At 46.2% G+C, this 22,161-nt stretch overlaps 2 protein-coding genes across 2 annotated transcripts in view; one reads left to right on the top strand and one right to left on the bottom strand.

The window, feature by feature from the left end:
* LOC149352424 (uncharacterized) overlaps positions 1 to 22,161 on the bottom strand; it is a 72,357-nt gene that overhangs the window by 43,978 nt on the left and 6,218 nt on the right. The window lies entirely within an intron of this gene.
* LOC149352425 (neuropilin-1-like) lies at positions 867 to 20,699 on the top strand. The gene is made up of 5 exons (XM_089577161.1): positions 867 to 1,356; positions 2,509 to 2,650; positions 5,097 to 5,210; positions 17,976 to 18,200; positions 20,549 to 20,699. Exons 1-5 carry the CDS (start codon positions 1,195 to 1,197, stop codon positions 20,653 to 20,655), a joined length of 750 nt encoding a protein of 249 aa, XP_089433287.1. The 5' UTR covers positions 867 to 1,194; the 3' UTR covers positions 20,656 to 20,699.

The raw sequence follows: 22,161 nt of genomic DNA, 5'->3' as shown, positions 1-22,161 counted from the left end.
GCTATTCTAAGGCGTTTCTCGTGATCGATAATTAGGTATTTCAGACCCCTTTTAAAAATCACAGAGGCCAAAGGCGAGCGTGCGGCTACCACACCTAGGCGTAGGATCCAAAACAGTAAACAGTACAGGTTCCTTCACGGTGAAGCAAGCAGCCCTTTCTCACGAGTTCGATTGCTTCTGCAGGTGAATGTTGAATTTTGCAAACGGCGATGGGCCATGTAAGTCGGCTGTAAGAAAAAAAAAATTGTTCCAAGACCGTTTAACTTCCTGCTTAATGTGCCCTCTTTGATGAGTACATGATTTGTTTTTGAACCTCAGAATGTTTCTTGTGCTCTTAACTCTACGGTGGCCCTTGGAACGTAGTCGAGGCTAAATATGCGAACTTCTTGGTCCGACAAAAGCGGAACTGTGGGAAAGCTGTAAAGCATTCAGTACGTGCTGGACTAGGGGAACATTTTTTGGAGTACTTCCTCAAAATGCATGCTACCTTTGCACAGTGCACAGAATTCATCCTAATCCTAGCATCATGTGCTCATCGGAGTCGCTGATTACCGCAAGATGACAGCGCAGAGGTGACGTTCACATATTCTGGCAAAGTGGAAATAAAATGGCATGGCCGCGGCTAGACCTGATAGGCTAAATAACAGCCAGCGAAACACTGGATTAATTAATCTTCGCGAGCGAAAGCAAACTCTTCTGATAGAAGCATGAGAGGCCGTGCTAGTTTGCCGTTGACAAGTGGCCAGGGTAAACACGACGTGGCAGCTGACGTGCCAAGATACCGGTAATATCTAACCCCCAAGAGTGTCAGCTGATACGGTGCGGAGTATGACAACAGAGAGATGCGGGGCTCTTTGAAAGGTGGCTTCAGCTTTCCTGGACGTGAATGCAGAGCATTAATGACAGCCTCTCCCCGCATCCGTTTCACCGCCTTAAACGAGTGCCACGAATACTCACTCACTGAAAACCACAAAGAAGCACAACACTTTCAGCGGGCATCCATGCCTCCACAAGTGGTCGTCCGACGAGTGCTAATGCGGAATTACGTCCGCTCGGATCGGATCCACGAGCGCCTCACCGATCACGGCAGGCTGGCGCCGCGAGTGGCAGATGCCGAGGCTGCACCGAAGCCCCGCTAGAGCCGCAGGCAGTTAAACATCGGTGCAGCCCACCGGAGGAACGAACTGCTCATCCATGGCGTTGCCGCTGCTGCTGTCGCTCGCGGTCGGACTGGCCTCGCTAGCGCCCGCGCAGCCTTGCGGCAAGACGCTGACGCGAAGCGGCCGGCTGACGTCGCCCGGGTACCCCATGTCTTACCCCCCGAATGTCCGCTGCAAGTACACGCTGCGGCCGCAGGTGGGTGAAAGTGCCGCTGCGCACGACTCATGGCACGTCATTTGCTTTCCTCGTGCGCGCTTCGTGCTCCCTGGGCCGAGAGCAGAGTTCACTGGCAAGAGTAACGAGTATGTAATGAAATTAATTTAGAGGTTACAGTGAACATCCTTTCGTTCGCTTCCCGTTGATTGCACTTCTGTGAATGCTTGTAAACCGCGAAGGGTAGGGGCTATATGCGACTATGGAACTGAAAGCTGGAAAAGATGCCGCTGGTATCGAAATGAGTTGCAATAGTAATCGTGAAGATTGGTTTCCCGATTACTGTCATTGCTGCTGTGGCAGAGAAGCTCCTACGGAAGCTGAAAGCCAGACCGTGCCGGTAGGGTGGCCGGTCAGAGGAAAGAAGGCCAGCGGTGCTGCCCTACCTTCACAGGGTTTCCCACAATCTGAAGAATGTGGCGAAGCGGTGCGATGGGCCGGTGGTGCTTTCTGCACCGTGCGAATTGGCCTCATTATGACCGCTTGTCATGTCCGAAGGGAAAAGTACGCAAGACTGCGTGAAGCGTCATGCCAACCCATATGTCAGGTGTCGGACGGGCGTTGTATACGAGGTTCCCCTAACCTGTGGAAGGGGATATCGGTCATACGGGCCGATGTTTAAACGAACGCTTAAGGGAAGACCAGCTTTCTAAGAAGACAAATACAGGGTCGGATTTAGCCCTGCGCTGCTGCGGCGCTTGCCTGGAAGCCACACGCGACAAGCCATGTCTACCTTTGATAACGAAAACAAATATTTTGAAGAGAATCAGAGATCAGGTCGCACGTGAACTTGCCGAGGCGTTTTTCATCAGTAAGCGTGGAGATGACTGTGTAAGTGACCGTTCGGTCAACCTTTATCAAAAAGAAGGCAGATATCCGAACTGCGCATGGTCCTAGATATGATGCTTGAAGGCACATAAGATGTGTTTCCTTTCATATTAATTCAGTCGCGAGTCTGCGCTTGTTGTGTGTACCTTCACGTCCTTGTTTTTTGTGTGCGCAGTATACTCTGAAGTTATGTCTGACCGACTCGCCCAACAACGCACTCTTTTAAACTCTCTCTTCTTGCTTACTATGAGGCCACCGTTGGTGCTGAACAGTTACATGCGCCAAGCAACTTTCTCTTCCTTGCAGGGTGCCGGTGTATGCGCGGTCGAGCTCAAGTTCGAGGAGCTGGACGTGGACGGCCACGCACCTCGGTGCGACGCCGGCGACGCCGTACTGCTCCGCTCGACGGGAGAGCGCTTCTGTGGAGTCGAGCCGCCGCCGCCCCTCGGTTAGTGCGTGCGAGAACGATAGCCGCGCTCTGGTGGTCACGCCAACGCACTCGCGCCAACGCAGTTGCACTGCTCGCAACGGCATGCGCTGTGGGCCGCTAAGGACTGCATGCTTGCGCGCGCCACGTGTTCACCTGCGTGGCGTGCCCCGTGTTGATTGAAAAACATACGTGTGTCTGAAACGAAAAATACTCAAACGCTACAAGATGTGCATCCGGCAAATTGAGCGGTTCCAAGCCCATTTCTAACTTTGCGGCGGTATCTTTCCCCTTTCTCAACGGTTCATGTCACTTGCTTAACAGGATGCTAGTTGATGCATGTCTTGAACCTATGAAGAGCGCAAACGTGCACAAAACACAAGAAAGGAGACGCGAACAACACTCGGTTTTAATCCGCGCGTACAAAAATGTTATGAATGCAATGCCAGCTTCTGACAGTCGCCAAGAACTAAATCCCACGTTGGTACGGTTTTACGCCCTCTATCCGCTATTTCCCCGCTTCTCCATCATTAACCGCCTGATATAAAAGCAAGCGGATGCGATACCAATGACAGCTTCGCACAACCTATAAAACGGACATTTCTTTGATTACGACGTTATAATGAGCGTCAAATTCGGGGTCACCTCCTCTGGAAAGATAGCAGGGGCCGTTCAGCCCATTTATATGCAGCTCACCACGGCATGATGATACGGCAGCCACATCCGTAGAACCAACAGAATTCATTCGCTAGACACTCAAGACAGGCTTCAGAGGGGTCAACGTAGATACGCATTTTTATAATCGCTATACTGTTCTTCACAGTATGCTGGCACTGAGGTGGATATTGCAGGGAGTGGATGTTCAAAGCATTCCGCACGCAAGGGCGGCTTGTGATTGGCTCTCGCTCGTCGCTTACCAATCAAGATTATATCCCGGCGTACGAGAGCGAAAGCGCCAGTGAGTCACGCCCGCTCTAACATTCAGGAGCTGTTAAAATTCGAGCCTTGCTTTTCTGGCGCTACCTGTAGCTTTTGCATATTATCTGTTTGTGTGCACGTGTATGTGTATGGGTTTTGTCGTTTTATTATGTACAATATATACACGGTGTCCCAGCTAACTTGGACCAAGATTTATAAAAAAAAAACTAAGCGCTCTTAAGAACTGAAATCGCGTAGATGTTGTTAGGGTTTATCTGAAGTTACAGCACTATTTTTTGGTCCTCCTATTTGAATAATTAGTCGAGAAAAAAAAAATAACTTTTTAAATATAGCTTGAAACGTTCAGGCGTCAATAAGAAAGTTGTGGAGCTCCAGAAATATTGCCCAACCCAGGCAATCCCAACGAGACAGACTTAGCGTGGCCGTTTTTATTCGGGCAAAATGGAAGCCCGCGGAGTTTAAAAAATACCACGTGACAGCTCGCTCCGTGCGCCCGGATGCGCCGCGATTACAGCGCTCTCATCCGTGCTTTGTAAAAAAACATCACTCGCTTAGCGCCTTTCGTGCTGCCCAAGACAGGGTTTCACGTTGCGCTTGGTTCCAAGATAAACGCCAGTGGATTCGGGCGGCAATTGAAAGAGAGCGCGGCTCCTGTTTTCCAGCGTAATTCACACGACGTTATCAGGCTTTTTATATGCGTGTTTGCTTGTTGGGATCTTGCTCCCGAATTCAAACTCATGAGACTATCATCGTTCCTTCGCATGCATTCTGCTAACTTGACAGCGCAATTATCGCCGCAGAAACGGGAGCCGTGCTTTCTTTCAACTGCCGCCCGTGCCCACTGGCGCTTATCTTGGAACCAAGCACGAAACGAAGCTCTGTCTTGGGCAGCACGAAAGGTGCGAAGCGAGTGATGGTATTTACAAAGCACGGATGAGAGCGCTGTAATCGCGGCGCATTCTGGCGCACGGAGCGCGCCGCCACGCGGTACTTTTTAAACTCCGCGGGCTTTTGTTTTTCCCGAATAAAAACGGCCACGCTAAGTCTATCTCGTTGGAAGTGCCTGCGTTGGACAATATTTGTGGAGCTCTACAACTTTCCTATTGACGCCTGAACGTTTCAAGCTACATTTAAGAAGTTAACTTCTTTATCTCTACTAATTATTCAAATAGGAGGAGCGAAAAAATGGTTCTGTAACTTTAGATAAACCCTAACAACATCCACGCAATTTCAGTTCAGAAGAACGCTTAGGTTTTTTTTTTTTTTAAATCTTGGTCCAAGTTAGCTGGGACACCCTTTATGCAACAAAATAAATACAATGTCAATTGCATAACGTTTGGTATCCGCTTGTACAGATGTTCAACCCTCAAAAGTGATGCTTGTCGATATTTCGTTATGAAAAATCTCTTTTGCACTAAATGAAACACTCTGTTCGTCAGGAAGCTTCGAAGAGAACAGCATGTATTACTGACAATTGCGGGGGCATACAGCAATTTTTTTTTTTTGTGCGCGCCGTGCCGTCCGCCAGTGCTACCGGTCACCGCAGAAGGCCTACAGATGGAATTCTACTCAAATGGACAGACCAGCGGCACAGGTTTCGCACTGCGACTGACCCAGATCGAAAACTCTTGCCCTAAAAAAGGTACGTGTGAAAATAACTACGATGTATTTTTTGCTCGATCACTCGGTGTCCTTCACGTGCCATAATCTGTCGCCCCTATAGCCGAAGTATGTACTGCGGAAAATATCAATGTGGGTAGACTGAGCACTCTCACAGCTATATATATGCAGATTAGGCGACGAGACCAAAAAGTGCTATCCTCTGTGTGACTCCAAAGTGACTCTCGACGAGGTTTCGAGCATGTGGTTTTGAAGCACGCCAGCTCTGAGCCTGATTATCCGTTTCTTGCGAAAACAGACACAACTTTCCTTATGCAAGAGCCTTCCGTGAACGGCCACCGGCTTTCTCGTTGGCTACCATGATTCTACAGAACTCTTTATTCTACAGAGTTCTTGTGCTTTGCCCGGTTCTTTAACTGGAATATAATGCCTTCAGCAGACTTTTCTTCGGGATTTAGTTATTCGTTGCACCTCACACATCGCTAGACGCCAGGCGTTCAGTTCTTGAATGAGCTGAAATGTTAAATTCTTTTCCCAAACGGGCGAAAACTTTGGACCAAAATTATCGTGTTCGCCTCGCGGCCCTCCATTTGTCCGATGAGCTCGATTTTTTCCATTAGCCGGACACCCTTTCTGAATAGGAAGTCAGCAAACAGCCTTTCGGACAAGAGTAGCACATGGGACTAGAACACGTGGATCGTCTTCGCAAAACTTCTCTTGCGTAACAGCGAATCACCATTGCCCATGGCGCGAGTGCTGGCCTATATTGACAGCTGACGAAAGAGAGAAGCCGTTTAATCATGAACCGTGATTACGCAATGGGCTTTTAAATTTCAACTTGTCATCAGCCCGACGCCATTCACAGCGGCCATGCTTGCTACTGCTGATCATCGTACCGGCACCGATGTGCGTGGCAAATTATTGACACCATCTTTATCACCACACTAGTGATATAGCTGCTTTCTATCTATCGAGTACAATCTGGGCAAGGAATCCTTGGAAGTGCTGTGGTCAAAAATGAACTGACCGCTTTTTAATAACTAGAGGTTAATCGCAAAAATTATTATCCATACAGTTTGTTACTGCTTTATCTGATGTTGTGTAACTTTCTTTCCCTTCTGTTCTTAGCTCTGTGCGATAAGGTGCATTGTATTCTAAAAGTTACGGTGCAGCTCAATATAAGACTGCCGTTTTTGTTCTACCATACGTCCCTTATTTTTCTCTGCTGTTCAACGAAACCGCTGGTCTGAAATATTTGTAGGTGCAATCATTCTCTATTTTGCAAGATCCCACCCGTAACTTCGTCTTCGTATTTTTTTGCTGTTGTTCGTTCGTGCTAGACTTGGTGAATATGTGGACACATGCTAGGTGTCCCGAATCCTCAGTGACCTGTCTGAGGAGTAGTTCAGTGCAAGCGAAAGAAAAGAGGTTGCAACTACGATCTGCACAACTGATGCTACACGCTACAATACTAAGCCCGTACAATAATACTTCAACGTGTGGAAGTCTGCCAGCAGCCGACTGTTTTTTTTTTTTACTTTCCTCTTTATATACATATACATGTTTCAAATTCTACTTAAGTTTCTTCCCGGATCTAATTTTCTTCCTCTATGCGCGCCTTTAGCAAACTAGGCTTTGCAGAGGTAACCATCAGCCCTTTCTCTACGCCGGAGATACATAGTACAGAAGGTTGTTTTTTATCCCCGGTAACAATGGGTAACAGTAAAAGTTGTCCTGTAGTATTGACGCCTTCTAAACGCGCAGTACTTCCTTGCATTGAGACTACGAGATCTATGCTAGAAGGTGTAGCGGATAAAAGTGTGCGTACGTGCGTTTGTTGCTGAAGGGGTGGCAGGAGTTGCATTGGAGGGTGCATCAAACATTCAGGTTTTTATTGACGGAAATGTGTTACAAAAATCAGCGGTTTGATAAAATGGTACAGAAGGACGTCCCAAAGCGAAGCTGTCAGGGGGACCTCCTATTAAAAAATGCCGAACACAAACAAAAAAAATGGCACAAATACGACATTTAATTATGTAACAATCCATGAACAGCAACAAACATTTAAGACAGCAAAGATAAATGATTAAAATTAATAAAAACAGCAACACAATGTAGTTACTTTTCCCACAAAAAATGTTTTGATCATATCGATGAAAAGCCCGAATGACTGCAGGTAGGGGATTCCAAAATGTTACTTCTGAAAACAATGGGGTTTGTTTTCCGTAATTAGTGTTAACTTTTGGAAATAGAAAATTGTCATTCTACGAAAATCTAGTCTGGTTGCTGTGTTTGCGGCAATATGATGGAATTTCAGTAATTACAAGTACAATGTCTTCTTTACGGGCACTGTAGATGAGCGAGGTAATTTGAATTGAAAGCTGGCTCATAAAGGAAGGATCATAAGATTTCGTTCTAAGGAGGCAGCTGAAGTAGTGAATGGGGAAAAGTTAATTATTAGAATTGCACTATTTTGTAAATGGCGGATGCTTGAGGTATGAGTTGCATAAAATATCCCCCAGGAAGATGCGCAGTAAGTTAGGCGACTGCGTGTAAATGCAAAATAAAGTGCGCGAAGAATATGTTGCTGAAAGTAATTAGGTGTTTGCAGAAGCACCTGAATACCTAAAAAAGCTTTTTTGCATAATGATTCCGTGTGTAAGTTCAATATCAGATGTTCGTCCAGTATGATGCCAAGAAATATCGCAGGTTTAGAAAGCGGGATGATGTGGTTATTCAAAGTAGAATAAAATTTATAGCTTATCTATGATGGAAATGAAAACCCATAGAATTTGTTTTTTTAGGATTTATTAACAGCTTGTTATTCTGACACCAAGTGACTAGGATTCCAAGTTCAGCGTTCAAGATTGTAATTAGGTCATTTAAGTTTCGGTCGCTAGTATATAGTGTGGTATCATCAGTGTATAAAATACAGTTAAATTTGTTAAAATAACCAGGGAAATCAAAATTTGTAAAAGTAGTGGATGTAGGATAAAACCTTGTGGTACACCTAGGTTGATCATCACTTCTGAGAAAAAATGTCGGCGAACTTGACTATCTGAATTCGGTCAGTAAGGTAACTGCGTAAGGTTAGAGTAAGGCCACCGATTTCTAGATTCCAGCTTAGAAAAACGGTTGGTTGGTTTATGGTTGGTTTATGGGGTTTAACGTCCCAAAGCGACTAAGGCTATGAGAGACGCCGTAGTGGAGGGCTCCGGAAATTTGGACCACCTGGGGTTCTTTAACGTGCACTGACATCGCACAGTACACGGGCCTCTAGAATTTCTCCTCCAAAGAAATTCTAGCCGCCGCGGCCGGGATCGAACCCGCGTCTTTCGGGACAGCAGCCGAGCACCGTAACCGCTGAGCCACCGCGGCGGCTTTAGAAAAACGAATAGCATGGGTAATGTATCAAAAGCTTTTGTAAAATCTATAAAAACAGTGCCTACCTAGAGCCCTTGATCTATAGAGTTTTGACAGCATCAGTTAGTTTTATTAGCGCAAGCTCTGTAGAATTGTTAGGACGAAAAGCAAACTAACAGAGAGTTCAGATATTAAATTTAATGAGATACTTCATTAAACGACAAATCATCAGTTTTTCTATAAGTTTGCTAAAGAAAGGCAAAACAGTTATGAGTCGATAGTTAATCACATTTTTGCGATCTCCTTTTTTTTTTTAAAGAAAAGGTACTACTTTGCCTTTTTTCAAACCTGCGGGAAAATCACCTGCGTTAACATTCTGTCAATAAGATTAGCGAGTAAGATTAGCGAGCTTATTGCACGACACGTGTCGTGCAATAAGCTTAATTTTAGATGGATGGATCTGATCTAAACCTGATCCAGTATTCTTTAAGCCGGAGATAGTAGCTATGATTTCTTCACGTGGTGTAGGGTAGATATCAAAAGAATACCGACAGCGCGCTGAGTTAGAAGACTCTGAATATCGCATTGGGTGGACACTTGAAAAACGCTTGTTGAACGTGTTGGATATATCCAAGGGATCAATTAGTGTTTTGTTACAGTCATTAAATTGGGTTGGACTGCTTTGCCGACGGTCTATATTCAAAAAGTATTTGATAATTTGCCAATTTTTAGCATTGTTACTCCATTCTTAACAATCTTTTTTTGGTAGTAAGCACGTTTGCCTTGCTTAAATATGCAAGTGTTTGCGAATATGCCTCGAAACGATTTTTAAGCGCATGGTTGAATGGCTGTCGTTTAACTTTTTTTATGGAGGCTATCTTTTTTTACGAATAGACCGCAGCAGTCCGTTAGTTATCCAAGGGTTTCTTCTACCTAGGGACAGAATACCAACGCAGAACGGGAGTTACTGATGTGCAAGTATTAATGTTTTCAGCTACTGTTGTAGCGCATAAGTTATTGAAACCGGTGTTAACACAGGGTTGTTTCGTTGCAGCAGTCCAATCCAGATGAAATATAATGTGGACAAAGCGGTGTGAATGAAATGAGTACGAGTTCGACATATTAGGCTTCTATAAGCGGAGCCGAGTAGTAGAAAAACAGGGTAATGGTCAGTTATGTTGAACTGAACAACTCCTGCAGTTTGAGGTGACAGGGCATTAGATAAAACATGATCAATAAGTGGTTGCGGTCCAAGAGCTATGCATCGAGTGGATGAGTCAATGAATGATTCGAGACCGTAGATAAAGAAACATTTAGTGTATTCAGAGCAGTAGACGTCAGATGTATTGGTGCTGTCTATATTAATGTCGCCTACAGTGATGATAATACCGTTTTCCTTACTGGGAGCGCTAAGATTGCTTTTGAGTTCACGGCAGGAATTCGAGTAAGATGAAGGCGGTGAGCGATAAATGGATCCAATTATGGTACGTTTGTTACTCAGAAGAAAATACTGATCGAATTCAGTCCCCACAGACTCACATAAATGCCAAACGAAAGGTGAAATAAAAGGCTTCCTTCGTTCGTGAAAGCCCTGCGCGCAGTGTGGTCGTCGACATGCAAATGCCAGTACACCCACACGACACCTCCCCAGAGAGACGCAACATCCGTCCATAACCTCGATCCACACATCCGGGCAACAGACACACAGTCTACAAACATTTTTGCAAGCATACAATGCACGTCTCTGCTGAAAATCGAACCCGTATGTGCGGATTGAGGCGACAGACGGATGTCGCGAGTTACCTTGCGGGTGTACCTGCATTTGCATGTCGATGACCACACCGCGCGTAGAGCGTCTAGAGGGCGTCTGTTCCACGGGACCACTTTTTCTGTTAGCCGTGATTGCGGGATAAAAAGCAACGTTCTCTACTATGTGTTGCCGGCGTATAGAAATCGCTGCTGGTTACCTCTACCAATGATACATAGGTTGCTATAGGCGCGCATAGAGGAAGAAAATTATTCAGGAATATTATTCAGGAAACGACTGAAGGAGAACTTCAAACGTGCATATGTATATAAAGAGGAAGGTCAAGAAAATTAAGCAATTGGCTGACGGTAGACTTCCACACGCGGAAGTGTTGTTATACGGGCTTGATATCGCAGCATGTTGCATCAGTTGTGCAGATAATAGACGCAACGTCTTTTCTTTCGCCTACACCGAACTACTCCCCAGACAAGTCACTGAGGATTCGGGACACCCAGCATGCGCTCACGTACTCACTAATCCTCGCACGACCGCAGAATAGCACAAAGAAAATGTGAAGACGAAGTTTACGAGTTGGATTTAACAAAACAGAGATTAATTTTACCCACAAATATTTCAGAACAAAGGTTTCTTTGAACAGCAGAGAAAAATAAGGCACGTATGGTTGAACAAAGATGGCAGTTGAGGTGCATAGCAACTTTTAGAATGCTATGCGCCTCACCACCTTCCTTTTTGTTATTCACTGTGGCCTAGCTTGCACGATGTCAGCGGTGTGTTTGAGGTTAAGGACAATTTTATTAAGGTTGAGAAGTGCGCACGTTTAGACAGTTAGTTCGGACATATTCTAAGTAAATGCACCGAAGTGTTGTTATTGTGTTAACGTGTACTCTGTCTTGCAGTTCACTGACATTGAAGTGGGTGTAAAAGTTCGCGGCATTGAATCGAGAGGTCGAAACTATCCCTTTCATACGCGCATTATGTTCCGCTATCAAGAAAAACCCGAAATTTTCGTTTTGTGTAATTAGCGCCCACTTTTTTAGAAAAACATGAATGACCCAAAAACTTTAGGAATTCACGCATGGAGATGAGCTGCGTTTTTCTTATGCCAAACGCAATAATGCCCCAATATATTAACTCGCCTAACATCTGAACCTCTTCCGCAACGAAAAGTCATCCAACAAGGTTCTTTAGTAAAGCATTCTGCCTAGTAAAAAAAAAAAAAAGCATCGAGAGCACTAAACAACTTCGCGACATCCTGCTTTATTTCTTGTTGTGGAAAAGCAATTCGTTTTCGGACATGAAATAGTCCAGTTATTCTGTACAGCACGAATTTCAAATGCAGCCAGCATCACTGACTAGCTCATAACATCGCTAGACACTTTAAGAGGGTTCACCAGTGGCAGTGTCCATAGGAAATACATGGGAACTTTCAGAAGCTATACCGTGTCTAAACATGGCTCGATTTTCATGAGGTTTGTGGCAGCGTTTTCGTCTTTAGTGAATAGAGGAAATGTTGCGGACAGATTTTATTGTTTAAGTTTCATTTTTTTACCAATTAGACGCAAAGTTCCAGAAAAATGGTGCTTTTAGATATGTCGAACTTTCATGTCATCTTGGGCAAAAACTAAGCCAAATATCAAAATTTCGTCCGCAACATTTCCTCCCTTTTTCTTTTTTGATTGTTAAGCCGCAATTTTTATCCATATCTAACCTAGTGTTTGTATTTTACAGGCTCTGAAAGTTGTGTATGTATTTTCTGTGGTGATTTGAATTTCGCGCTAAAATTTTACTAGTGCGACGTGGCTCCACCTGGCGACAAATTATTTTGCCGCTACTACACTCTACCACCAACTTCTTGCTTGTCTGTGTTCGTGCGCACACTTTTTTTTAGAACCTGGACGAACTTGATTTCTTTCTTTCCTTTTTTTCTTGCTTGGGCTGAATTTCGGAAGGATTCTGCTTTTTTTTTCTTGAGCTTGTGGTGCGAAAAGGAAGCGGAATGCAAGGCCACACCCAAAAGCACCTGACCTCCACCCACCCCTCCCGCAGCACACACAGTAAGGCATTGTTCGCACCAAAGCACACATGAGTCGAGTTATTGGGTCAAAAACCGGTTACTTTGTTCACGTAAACGCGCCGAGTCGCGCCGAGGGATCGGGGGTTGACTCAACTCCACCCTGCCCCGATGTGCTTGTAAACGCTGCTGGGCCGAAAAAACGGAGGGGAGAGGATAAATGCAAACTTGTTTTTCACTTGCGCTGTCGCACCTTCGAAGCAGCGGTGGTGTGCCTCAATCTTGGCAGTGTTGTAGGCGTTACTGAAAAAAAGTAACTAAATACGTTACTCGTTACACTAAAAAAAAAGAACGCGTTACCGCCCTACGTTACCCACAAAAAAGGTAACGCGTTACCGTTACCGAAAAGAAGTATCGCACGTTACTTTGCCGTTACTCCATGGCAATAAATTTTATTGAGTGAGTCATCGCTGTAAGAACAATTTTATAAAGCTCACACTTCATTTAATTCCAACTTCACAAAGAAAACAGCTGAACTCAACAAATTTACAGTAATTTTGGTGTGCTTCTGCTTACGAAATTACGCGGAAATTGTGTAGCAATACATAGGTTGCACGTGTCGTCACTTCCGCCCCCATCAAGCGCTTGCGGCCATGCTGCCGAACCATTCGGCCGTCCCCGCCCGTCCGCCCTGCGATGCCTGGCCACTCCTCGGACATTTTGGATTATTTTCTTATCTTTCAGGCGCGATGCCTACTCCACAGAGGAATGAACCATTCAGTGCAGGCTACTAGTCTGAATTTATTCGATCGGCGCGCGTACGCTACGCAGACAAAGTGAAAATTTGCGATGATACAGATCCGCACACGCTGCAACCGGGAGTCGACGCGAAGACGGGCGTTGATGTGTTCCTTGAAGTGGCCCACGGGGGATGTCGTGTACTCTTGCCAGCTTTGGGAAGTTGGAAGCAATGAAAGCCTTCGAATCAATGGAGGCACGCAATGATTTCTACAGCAGGTGGGTGAGAAGCCTGTCTGCGATGCGCAAGCAACGAGACGAGAAGCTTGGCCTCGGCACGCCGCTTTCTCTGCCGTCATTGCTCGCTACGGTCGTGGCGATCTGAGCCGGCTTGCCTAGTGCTCTAGCTAAGATGCAGCGACACGGGACCCAGTCTGGGTTTGTGTTCAGACAAATTCGATGGCGTCAATCAAAACAGCAACATTCAAGAGTGTAGTCATTGCTTCCCACGTTTTCGTAAACATTTAGTCGACGACACAAGCCTCTTACTTGTCACAAAGTGCAGTCCGCGCACAAGTAAATTTGGGTTGACGGGTTCCAAATCGTCGCGCTTAATGCGAGCCAGCCGCAGCTCGCGCAGATTCGTACTCAGTCATGGAGCGCTCGCACTTGCATGCCTACGATTATCTTACCAATGCAGATGAAGTTCGTGTTAAATGGCTTCTCCTTTCACCTGGAGCAGTCGCTACGATCGTAGCAGCCAAGGGTGGCACACAAAACCATACCGAATCTAATGATGGACGAGAATCGACACGTTGCGAGCTAACATAGGCAGCGGAAAGCTAGAGGCGGTCTGGCGGTGGTTCGGCAGCATGGCCGACTCGCAACCAACGGCCACCGGATGTGACGTCGGTGCAAGCTATGTATAAAGAAATGCTTACATGTCATAGTTCCGGAAAAAATATATTAGCGTACATAAACAATTTCTTTTTTAGTTGAACCTGCATAATTATCGCAAAAATGCGAGTGTTTACGTCAAGGAGTTCAAGGTCAGCTTCGCTCGCTTAGGAACTCAATAACCTGAAACATAGCCGCAGTTGCAGAAACAGCAGGTTGACTGCAATCCCCTTTTCTGTGCTGTACCATTGTACTCTTTCGACGGCTCTCTTGGGGCCATCTTGAAGTAAACTGGCGACATTCATGAGTTTGTTCAGATGAGGGAATGCGAATGTGTCGCGTGGAACGAGACCTTTTGGCTGGAAAACAAGCTTACGCAGAAGCTGACTTACAGATTTCAACAAATGGTCCATTGGTGGCTCGGCATGCGTCCACTCTTTAGAGAGTTGTGGATGTGAGTGGTTTGGGGGTGAAGACAAGTGTGTGACTGCGTGTTCGTGCTTTTTTTTTTTTAGTTGAGTGCGTCGTCAAGGGCAGGTGTTTTTTGCCGTGCATGCGAGCCGCAACAATGGTCGTCGAGAACACCGGTACAATTTGTTTATTTGCAACACCATTTTCGGCGTTTTTTTCTTGAAAAAGGGGCGGAGGGGGACAATTGAAATAAAAAAGTAACTAGTAACGCGGCACCTCACGTTACCGAAAAATGTTAACGTAAGTACGTGACCCGTTACAGTTCCGAAATGGTAACTGGTACGCTACTAAGTTACCGAAAAAAGTAACGCGTTACCGACAACACTGAATCTAGGATGCTACCACTGCTCGCTCGCAATGCGGTGCTCGACGCTTGGTGTCACTGCTTATGAACCGGTCTCGACTAGCCAAAATCGAGTTCATGTAAATACGCGTCGGTCGAGTTGGGTTGACTTCTCTCAGCCCGACCCCCGACTCAACCTCGCGTTACTGGTTCATGTAAACAGAGCTAATCAAGCACTCGCTTATGCAATGCCAAAGTTTGCGTTCAGTCACCATGCATAGCTACAGGACGCTCTCGGTGCTTTTGCAAACCACACTTCTCGTCCTTTTAAGTTTCATCCAACTTTGATTTGCTTGGTGCCTTAATTGTTGGTGCTTAGAATAAGCGGAAGATGGGTGTTCGGCGCTGGGAAACCTCCTACGAGACTAGGCAAAGTAAGCTACAGGCTGTCACTACAACCCAGGACATGCTTCTGTAGCTATGTAAGGAAGGCTACGCGGGAATGGGAAGAAAACCAGTCATAAGGCCGTGTGCTAGGAGCTCCTTTCTTTCCTTTTATTTAGAGACTGACTACATAGGTGTTCAACACAATGGAACCTTTTCCGGGTAATGTCCTGCGGATGCACCAAGCCTCTCTTCCGCCATTTTAACTGACCGCACCTGTCTGCTCAGGCGAAACCAGTAACCCCACCCTACCATTGTAAAAGAATTTTCGCAGAAAAGACTCAAGGAAGCTTAGGCAACCCAAACCGGAAACTCTAAATTGGTGGGTTACTGGGAAATGGTCCATTGTATGACCCCCACATCCTTCTGTGCTCAATGGCTTGAGATGGGCTAACTTTTTTGTGCTTCCGTCCACACAACCTTGACCGCATAACTACAGAAAGTTCTCGGTCTACTTTTTGAACGCGGAAGAACGAATACTTTCGTGTCGCGGTCAAGGGTCGCGGTGTAGTTTACACACCTGGAGGGGCAATAGAACTTCCCTTCTTTTTGGGGTACTCAGGTGCTGCCATCTATCGACAGAAAAAGTTCAAATCTGAGTTGCCTTGTAGCTGGTGAGCCCTCTTAAAGATGAATCACAAAACTAGCGTGTACAATCGTAGACGACACCGTTTTCGCGGCGAGGAGGAAAATAGCCTCAAACTCGGCTCGCGCAGCGCTGCTCCTCCTCTCAAGTATGCGCCGACGGCAGGAGCGGCCGCGGGGCGCCAGGAATGGCGCGCAGAATGCGCATGCATTACGCTGTCTTTTGCGCGTCGAAGCAGCTGCAAAACGTTTTGCTTCTGAATATCGGCATTAATTGAGACTCATTGTCGTATACGGTTACCACTGTGTTGTTGTCAGCTGCAGTAACACCCATCGGAAGCAGAAAAAGTTAGCTGCAGAGCCATGCGAACTTCATCGACAGCAGAGGCATGTGCTTGAGTGCAATCTGTTTCAGCAGCACCATTTTTCATCAGCGTATGAATACAAGCGGCGTCTTTGCCTTGCAAGCGCCAGCCGAAAGAGTTTGGTCCCATCGGCCGCGTTTCGTGTGTTCTCTGAACACTTTGGTGCTAGGGGCCGCCGCGGTGGCTCAGTGGTTATGGTGCTCGGCTGCTGACCCGAAAGACGCGGGTTCGAACCCGGCAGCGGCGGTCGAATTTCGATGGAGGCGAAATTCTGTAGGCCTGTGTACTGTGCGATGTCAGTGCACGTTAAAAAAACCCAGGTGGTCTAAATTTCCGGAGCCCTTCACTACGGCGTCTCTCATAGCCTGAGTCGCTTTGGGACGTTAAACCCCATAAACCAAAACCATAAACCGAAACACCACTGTAATAGTTTGTTTTTATCCGTGAGTGCGCAACCCGTAAGCATTTGCTTCCGCTAGTACGTGTGCATGTGGTTATATGAAAAGAAAAAAAAAAAGCCGTTCCTTCAAACACGCGAATATCCACTTCAGAAAATTACAGTGCATGAAGGCAACTTTCGCTCAGGTCAAAACTTGCAGCACACATATCGTGAGAGCTAGCTACAAGCTGGCAGAAAGAAGGGAAATGATTTAAGCTACGCCGATGCCTGGGCGATTAAGCTGTGAAGGGAAAAAGAGGGGCCGGCTTAACGTGGACACCGATAGCAGGTACTTGCTTGCCGAAGCATAATCGGGAAGAAGGGTTGTGCACATGCTGCGCGGCGTTTTTTTTTTTTTTCTGCCTGGCTATAAGTACCGGTGTCTGCCCCCGTACGTCCTCAACCCTTATTTTCGTCATTCGGCGAGACGGTTTACTTCGTAGCCTTAAAACCTTCCATTCCGTATATGATGGCAGGGGCGAAGCGTCGCTTGTCACACATCCGCGTCAGCATTCACGAAACTAACTCCACGCCGTAGCTATTAAAACAGCAAACTAAGCGCATTCACGCTGGGCCTTCTCGTCAAATAAAGTCTGACTCTTAAAACAGTAGTCAAGAAATTACTATCTTTGCTTAGCTTTCAACAAATCAAACTCGTTACCGTATAAGTCTCTCAAATTCAGTCAAATATATCGTGGAAAAGGGCTCGACAGTTGTCCTGCATCACACCCTCGACCGCCGTCGCAGACAGCGGTATATAAACACGGTTTTATAAACCACATAGGTTTCTCATAACTCCTGGTCACGGTGGAAGCGCCTGAGGCCTTATCACCCGCAGAAACTGCGACCATTTTTTGAACAAACGGCTTCAGTGCTGTTAGGACGCAAAAAAAAATGAATGCAGAAGCTTCGTATTGCTGATTTTTGCCACCTGCACCCTACTCGGTGCATATAATGCATATCCAATGGCACATACCAGCATGGTGGTCGGTACGGGCCTAGACACTAGATGGCGCCACCTTCCAAAGATAGCGGCGCTCCTGATAAAATGGTCGTAAAGTATCTTGCAAGCAAGAATGCCCAATGCATGGCTGCCGTCTGTCCAATCAACAATAATGAACGCCCGTCGTGCGACGGCAAAGGTACCAGACAGGCCCGCACAGCCCTAGCGAGCGAATAGGTTTGAAAACTGGACCCTTGATTTTCTTGCACCAGCTATAGCTTCTAGTTGCCAAAGGCAAAAGTACACAAAAGGCCGTACTGGAAAGCTTTCTGTTGATGTTGGAATTTAAATCGCCAATATGCGCATGCCGTGAGCTGAATAGTAAAGGGCTATGACAGGGCGCTGTGGCTGTAGCAGAGAGCTCTGCAATTTTTGGAGGAACGGAATGTTGGTCTGCTCTTTCGTGGGCATCGGTTGCAGGCTCTCCGTGCGGCGGCACCTTCGCCAAGGAGCATTTCCGGCTGGAGGGTCCCTCGGTGGAGGGCGGTGCTTGCCTCTACGTGCTGCGCAAGTTCGACCCCACCGTGTGCCAGGTGCAAGTGCGCTTCAAGCGCTTCTCCCTGGGACCCGACGGGGCATGCGACAAGCCGCGCCTCCTGGTCGCGGGCCGCAGCCTCTGCGGAACGCGCTCGCCGGACGACGTAGGTACGTCCGCTCAACATCTCTCGAGCAGCAGTACGCTGAGCGGCAGGTTGAAGTAGGCACGCGCTGAAAGTTCCTTCCGACAGTAGCCTGACACAACCTATAGCGAGGGTACGGGGCAGGTTATCATATATACAAGACGTAATAAGTGTCTCACTCTGGGTGGACACCTGAACTGCGCAGTGAGGTAGCAGTTTGCTGGTAGAAGTGGCTATTGTAAAACAAGAAGGGAAGTGCATAGGATTGTCTACTGACACAAAATGTGCAGCTATCACTACTGCCTGCGGTTAGGAAAGGGAGAGTAGGAAAAAAAAGGAAGTAGAAGGAGGAGAAAAACTGACTACAGGCGCACGTAGTCACCGTCATGTGCACCGAAGCGACCACGTTCATGCCACTGCACCCCTGACTCGACCGACCTTCGCCCTAGAGATGAAGGGGAATGGATGAGGAGAAAGAGAAAAAAAAATGCAAGTACAGCCTTGGTCAAAAGTCTTGCAGATAGTCTACGTTTGAGCCATATCGGAGCCTTTACGGCGCTCTTACAGACCAAAAGTTCTTTAACGGTAAGTACGAGGATTCTCCTTACATTTGCAGAGGTTTAGGCCTCTAGAGGTGTCATAAGATCCTCACTACACAGCGGAAAAGCAGCCATGTAGCCAAGGGCGCACAGGTGCAGCCAAGGGTGACCAAGGGTGCACATACCACGCACGACTTAGTACATGCGTTACTGTGTCAAACCCATGTGTCATTGCTCCCCACAGAGTATGTACAGCTGTTATTAAATCTTGCTGCCTGTTACGCGGCTGCTCTCGTCGTTTAAAACGTCTCGATTCGGTCCTAGTTAAGCGGCTAATTTCAATACGTTTTAAGCGAAACAGCAAGGCAAAAGCAACACCGTCTGGACAGCGAAAGTTCAGGGGACCTTTTCAGCGCGTACCATACGCTGGAAAGGTTGATTCCGCGCAAACGCGATTTTAGTTGCAGCGTCCAATGGCTTAACCCTGCAGTTAGGGCTGAATAGAGAACATATTTGAGTGTTTCATCAGATATAGAACTTAAATTCGGGGGATTCTAACCTGTACATAAAGTAAAAAAAGGTTTGGTTTGGTTTGGTTTGGTTTGGTTTGGTTTGGTTTGGTTTATGGGGTTTAACGTCCCAAAGCGACTAAGGCTATGAGGGACGCCGTAGTGGAGGGCTCCGGAAATTTCGACCACCTGGGGTTCTTTAACGTGCACTGACATCGCACAGTAAAAAAAGGATTTAGCCACGACATCTGCTTATGTCAAACCTTCATTTTTCTTTTGTTGTTGCCAGCGTATGTTGAGATGAAATAATTGATTGATATTGAAGTTATTGGATGTGAGAGCTTTCATATCGCGGAGAGAAAAGGAGGAACCACTTAACTTTGAATGAATATTAAGCTTTCAGAACGTCCATGGCTTGGTGCGCCAAGGTAAAGTGGTCGTTCCTTTGGGAAACGCCAGCCATGCATGCTAGGATCAAGGAGGAGCGTTAAGAAAATGGCCGGATCTGGTGGCGACGGGACAAAGGAAGAGGCGATACTCAATTTTTTTTTATGCAAATGCGGGAAATATTTTGTTGAATGCTGAAAGAAGCGTTACCTCTTGACGACTGTTCACTAAGTTCCAATGTAGCTATGAAACTGAGCTGTGTGTCGAACAGCACATTTCTAGGACTGAAAGCAGAGATAGAAATTTACAACCTTCAATCTCATCGTTGCATGTTGACCGCTGTAAACGAGCCGAAGTGAAAGTGCAACTTATGTCCTGTATTTTCTTTATAAACATGGCTATTCGGAAGCGTAGGTGACCACTCTTCAATAGGCTCCTCAAAAAACGAGAGGATAAATGTAAATATCGGACCAAGTTCCGCATGTCAATTCTCATGACAGTCTGCGCACTGATAGCATGCCAGCAGCTTAATGATTTAGAGCTGCCACTTTGTTTTGCATTGCTCGATAGTCAAAGACGTTTTAGTCATGTCATTTTTGTTTAATTTATTGTTGTAGCGTCTCCATTAGCTTTCTGCAAGCGCAGCTCCTAGAAACAATCATTACACTATGAACTATTTCAGTTAGTTCAGAAGCTATCAGCAGTATTTTGCCAGTGAGCACCTAAAAGAGTACCACTGCCACATCTATTTTATTTTGGCCGAAAAAACCATAGTCAAGATGGAAGAGGGAGGAATGAAGCGTCATAAATTAACTTTCTAAGAGTACATGATTAAGTGTATACCGCTTTGAGCAAAAGCGAAAAAAAGTCGTTACTTCAGGAACTGACCATGAATTCCTTTGGTTTTAATGGTCACTTTATTTTCTTCTTTTCTGCAGAAACCTTCGACTTCATGTCACAAACGCTGGCATTTCTGTACCAGCCAGGGGATAATCCACAAGGAGACAAGTTTGAGCTGGAAGTTTTTCAAGAAAAGTGCGACTAATGCTGCAGCGTTCGCCATAAGAATAAATCACTGAATTAACCGGTGGTCGTAGTAGTCTACTGTTCATGGTAACTGGGAGAGAGGGGGTGGGATGTGAACAAAGTTGTGGACGGAAGGATGCAGCAAGGAAACCAATTGGAAAAAAGCGATATGGCTTGTGCATGGGTTGGTCGCCAAGTAGCGATCGAAGGTTACGTGCAGGTATCTTTTTAACGATAAGGAACTTGCAGAGTGCAGTAACAAAGATTTGTTTTTGCGACGTTATAGACAACTTCATCACTCTGTTCGCTTATCCTTTAAGTTTCTCTGTAGGCTTATGAGATTCACACTGTTCACAGCTCAAAAACACGATCTTAACTCGACGCCTGTTGCTGCGTCGTGCCATTCGTATTTTGTGTTTTACGCTCTTTGCGGTTTTGGCAGCCGCACTTATTACGCTCACAAGATCTTCGCAGTGGAGTGGAAACAACGAGCGCAAAGCGACAGCTTGCATGTACTTGTCAGATTGGCTCAATAGTTCGATATATAAAATGGTTATGGTTCGATATATAAAAAATGGCAATAGACATACTATGGTGTGAACTAGAAGCAAGAATACATTACACCCACGCTAGTGAAACGCTCTTGCAGCGCTAGGCATTGCTAGGCTTAACCCGCTTCGCATCGAAGCCGCAGCGGACGTTGCTTTGGACTAGCCACTGTCTATCATGACTTATCCTGTTACCGGTACACTATAAATACAATAATCTCATTAAAGCTAAGGTAGAGCTGGTTTCATCAACCCCTTCAGCAGTGAAGCACGCTATGCGAGGGCCGCCGCAGAGAATTCTTTAGGTTGGCTTCACAGCGTGAACGCGGTGTGGCGTGGAAAACGAGCAGAAAAGGCCGAATGTCACCGTCAAGCACACCTCACGTTCACCTCGTCACGCGGTTCCATAGCGCCAGCGCTGCCAGCAGGTAATCAAAGCTGCTCAGTAGATCCGTCTCCGCGCCAAAAAGGGTTCGAAGACTGCCGTTAGAAGAAGCTCCACTTGTAGGGGCGCGGCGCGCAGTTGGATGTATCTTCTGCTGAAAAAAAGTGCTATACTTTTCCACGGGATTTTCAAGGAGGGATCAGACTGTTCGATAAAACAATAATTAGATACATCCGGGTTCGCTATATCTAAGCTAGACTGTAGTCCCAAACATGTAGTGTTCTCCATATGTCAGTATTTCCAACGCTGGTCAGTGCATTGCTTTAGCTAAATACCTCCACTTCACCGGAAGAATATACGTTTTTCGTCGAATTCTGAACAGCAACCACATTCCTTAAGAACTTGCTGAGGTAACGCGGTTGTAGAAAATTGATCGTTATTGGCGCGAAAATTGGCTGGTGCAAAAACTGGCTGCAAAGAGGTAGCATGCAAGCTACATTTCTTGAAGGGTTCCTGAAGAAGTTTTTTGAATCAACGCTGTTATGTCCGCGCCTGTACGAAGCATGCCGCGAAATATTTGTGTACTGCGTAT

This window comes from Amblyomma mixtum, chromosome 3, assembly GCF_055824585.1.
Source record: "Amblyomma mixtum isolate Tamu chromosome 3, ASM5582458v1, whole genome shotgun sequence".
In the NCBI taxonomy this organism is placed as follows: domain Eukaryota; kingdom Metazoa; phylum Arthropoda; class Arachnida; order Ixodida; family Ixodidae; genus Amblyomma; species Amblyomma mixtum.
Note: the sequence above shows the minus strand (reverse complement) of the source record. Positions and strands in the feature narration are given on the sequence as shown.